The sequence below is a fragment of the Phyllobates terribilis genome, unplaced genomic scaffold (genome assembly GCF_046119375.1).
Source record: "Phyllobates terribilis strain yellow unplaced genomic scaffold, ASM4611937v1 Scaffold_11__3_contigs__length_659146591, whole genome shotgun sequence".
In the NCBI taxonomy this organism is placed as follows: Eukaryota; Metazoa; Chordata; class Amphibia; order Anura; family Dendrobatidae; genus Phyllobates; species Phyllobates terribilis.
Window position 1 is genome coordinate 637,666,312 of NW_027362771.1, and position 4,436 is coordinate 637,670,747.

Consider the following 4,436-nt stretch of genomic DNA (forward strand, 5'->3'; position numbering starts at 1 on the left):
TGCAACACACACATAATTTTTTCAAAGGGTGTTTATGATGCCTGTAAAATAATTTTTTTATATAGTTTGCTCATGTATACCCCCCAGGGGTAAATGTTTGTCAGCTCATACACTTAGTGCATGGGTATTACAAGTATAGTTGACTCGCTCCTTTCTAATGGGAACATTTTTTTTATGAGGCCCTCCTCCATGTCTCTTCCAAGTGGCATTGGAGTGCCTCCCAATTTTTGGCAGCCCTTGCATTCACGGCATATGCCAACAGTATGGGAGACCCACTTCCTAATAATGGGAACATTTTTTCATGGGGCCCTCTACTTCTCTTCCAAGGGTAATTGGAGTGCCTCTAAATTTTTGGCAACCCTTGCATTCACTGCATAAGCAAACACTATTTGAGACCCACTTCCTAATAATGGGAACTTTGTTTTTAAGAGGCTCTCTGACCTCCACTAGCATTCCCCCTGCATTCACTGCATACGCAATAACAGTATAGGAGACCCACTCTTTAGTAATGGGAACAACAAAGCATAGCCGGCTGATGGCTCTCTAACAATAGTGAGGGCCGACTGCTGGCCCTTTAAGAATAGTAAAGGCTGCCTGATGGCCCTATAAAAATAGGCTTTTTGACTTTCAGAGTCCCTTCTTCACAAATGAAACAGGATGTGTCTGATCATGTCTCACACACCACATGGCCATATAAGTTTGTATAATGTTAAAATTACATTTCTCGGTGAATGCATTTGTCTTGGTTGAAAGCAATGCAAAAGTGCAAAAACGCATCAAAAACGTTATGTGTGAATATAGCCCAAGGCTTGGAGAAGCATTTTTGTTTTTGTATATTTATTTTGCATTATATTCAAGTCATTACCCTGGAAATGATGTTCCATAACATATTTCCCAGGAAAATACATTTTGGTTTAGTTTTTGTATGTTTTATTGTGAGTCCGTAAAAGTGGCATAATACCTCTGGCAACGTTGTTTACAGCAGTGACCTGGGAGTCAGAAATGCTTCCAGGGGTCTTCCCCATGCTGTTCCCATGTCATTTGAGCACTGTTCCCTTCAATTTAGGAAATTTTTAGGCCCCCTCCAGACCTCTGGGGGGGCTGCCGGAAAAATGTCTGAGTTTCCCATAGACTTACATTGGGCTCGTTGCTCAGGTCGAGCATTCAAGCATTCCAATTTGCTCGACCCGAGCAACAAGTACCCAAGCATTTTAGTGCTCGCTCATCACTAATGACAATGTCTAATATACTATAAAACGCTAGGGAGGAAGTAGCTCAATTAGGGTCTTATCTGACATACAATTGAAGTTATTTATCAAATAGTACTAAATCAGTGTTCAGCTGCTGCAGATCCACAGGTTGCAAAACCGACAAGTATGAAGATAGGAATAATTTGTGGATACCTCCCACATCATGTGGTCATTTCCTGAAGAAGAAGAAGTTCATGACACTTGAAAATGTACTGAATAAAAGACATGGGTTTAAATAAATCACCGAGAATTGACGTCTTCCATACACAACAGTGTGGGAGGGTATCCAGAATTAATGTCTAATATATTTAACTCATTTGTTTGATATGATTTTTTTATGTACTTATAGGACTTATCTGAAAATCTGATGTCAGTTCAGGTCAAATTCTGAAGGGTTCACAAACTTTTAAGCACCAGTTTAATTGCAGGAGAAGGAATTTTAAAGCAGCAACATCAAAAGACATTATTGTAGGCTCAGGACTTGCGCCTGCCACCACCAAATAACAATTGGTTGTCGGGGAAAGGTTAAATAGCAAATGTCTATGGAGAAAAATAGAACTTGTGATCAATAAAGCACAGTGCAAGAACAGGCGCATTCAATCTGTTACAGTAATCGATACAGCCACATTAAAAGTAGTTTCTATAAGGCTTTGCGGTGCCAATATAATGGACATGGATAATTTGTGAATGTAGTAGTCAAAGATTACAGGCCAAAAGTTTCTATTGATTTTTCTATGACTTTTTCTTTCTCCTTATTTTTTCTTATTATTTTTGTTCCAGTTACTTTATTATTATTTTTTTGTAATATATTTTCATTTTAAAAAGTGGAATTTCCGATATTGTGTTTCATAATAATTCTTAAACAAGATATTAAACACTGATTCCTGTAAGATTAAATCTCAATCGGTTAATTAGACTGAACTCATGTATTATACCTGTCCACAGGGGAAGAGTCTGAAAGCCTCACTGGAAACCCTCAGATATACCGTAGATTCTACACAAAGAGATATAAAGGTATAAAATTGCTGCATTATAAGTTTAGACTATTATTCAACCACTACACTGTCTGGACAGTAACAAAGTGTTTTTGGGTCAAAGCTTGTCTACCCTTCTACCCTCGTCATACATCTTTGGATATTTTGAAGGAAAAAGAAAAGTAAGGAAAGACACATCTGTATCGATAAGTTCCTGATCCTGATTAATATAATTTATAAATATAACAACAGAAATCGGCCAAAAAAGAAGAATATATTGAATTCATAACAATTATATCCTAACCTTCTTTTCGTTTCATGTACGTTTTTATTGGAATCAGCTTCTGCAACCGCTCAATTTCCTTTCAAGATTTTCATTGGATTTCTTTACAAACCTTAGTTGTCCTTGGAGATAAAGCTGTACGTAGGTCAAAATTATTACTAGATTCAGATTCCAGAAAGATTTATTCAATACACTGACAACATTTAAATCGGAATTTTAGCATAAATGAATAAAAGCAGCAGCACAGCTTGTATAAGCCTGAAATAGGGTTTCGCCTTATGGCTTCTTCTGGGGCTTTGAAGACATGTCTTAATCAAATTACATATTTAAAGCAACATAAAAATGAAACTTACTAGCAAAACCTTTCATAATTGTATTTACATTTAAAATGTATCAGATAATTAATTGGCAGCAATTCATATTCTTACCCTAAAAAGAATGTGCAGCTAACTTTCTTTTCAATTCAGTTGATATAATTTAATCAATGTCTATGATTGCTGTTCATTAATTTCATTGTTACCATGTTTTTTTCTTTACAGTTTTTTTTTTCTTGGTAAACAAAAAAAGATGATTAACATACATTCATTCATCTCCTCCAGATGAATTTGACAAATAATATCACCTCCGTCATCCTTCTGGGCTTTCCAAACCTTCAACACTTCACATTTTTATTTTTCTCACTTTTGGTTATAACATATTGTGGAGTCATTATAGGAAACCTTCTCATCATGACCTTGTATTTGTTGAGTAAATCCCTTCAGTCCCCCATGTACTTCTTTATAACACAGCTCTCAGTCTGCGACATCCTTGTAACTACAGATATTGTCCCCGTCCTTCTCCATCTTGTCTTACATGGAAGAAGCTCTGTGTCTCTTGTTGGCTGCATCACCCAGTTTAGTCTGTTTGGTATATTGGAAGCCTCCGAATGTCTTCTGCTGTCAGTGATGTCTTATGACCGGTATTTGGCCATTTGTAAACCCCTCCGTTATCATTCAATCATGAATCCTAAGTTTTGTGTGACATCTGTAAATATAATTTGGTTGATAAGTTCTATCATTACACTGATCGATGTTATTTCTTTGCTTAGTTTACATTTCTGTGGGCCACACATTATTGACCACTTCTACTGTGACTATGAACCCATAATGCAGCTCTCATGCTCTGATACCTCCATAATTCATATTCAGGTTCTTATATTAGGATCATTACTTGTAATTGTACCTTTAGTCATTATTGTGATGTCCTATGTCTACATTGTCATCACTATTCTGAAGATCTCATCCAATACTGGAAGGCATAAAGCCTTCTCCACGTGTAGCTCCCACCTCATTGTGGTTTCTTTATTCTATGGGACATTAATGACTGATTATATGTTTCCAACAAAAGGTCAATCACTGATTGTGAGCAAGGTCTTATCTCTGATATATACCGTGCTGACCCCACTGCTTAATCCTATTATTTACTCTCTGAAGAACAAGGACTTTAAAGAAGCTTTTCAAAAACTTAAGGATTATTTTTGCCTTTTCCATGGTTTCTGAAGAAAGGTCAAGCAGTATTACATTGAAATAAAAAAATCTCATTTATTTCTTTATATTCAATTATTGTAATAGAAAAGATATGAATGGATTCATTCGATCCTTTTTGGCTGTATCCACCTACCTCAAGTCAGACTAAGTTGGAAACTGGCCAACAAACTGGCCAACAAAAACTGACCAACAAACTGGCCAACAAAAACTGGCCAACGAACTGCAGACCATAAGCAACATTACTCTGAGGTCTGATCAACTTCATCAGCAGAATGTCCACCAGACCAAAACTGACCAATTTTGAAAGTATTTTGAAGGACTTAAAAGACCAAACTGGAATGAAAAGTGCTAACACTGTATGCAACATTGGAGAGATACATGGCATTTCTGCAACTGTGATAGA

At 36.5% G+C, this 4,436-nt stretch overlaps 1 protein-coding gene across 1 annotated transcript; it reads left to right on the forward strand.

Moving 5' to 3' along the window:
- Positions 1-3,220: 3,220 nt before the first annotated feature.
- Positions 3,221-4,045, forward strand: LOC141167574 (olfactory receptor 2M2-like). Its single transcript, XM_073654962.1, has one exon. The coding sequence runs from the start codon at positions 3,236-3,238 to the stop codon at positions 4,043-4,045; it is 810 nt and encodes a 269-aa protein (XP_073511063.1). The 5' UTR covers positions 3,221-3,235.
- Positions 4,046-4,436: the final 391 nt, after the last annotated feature.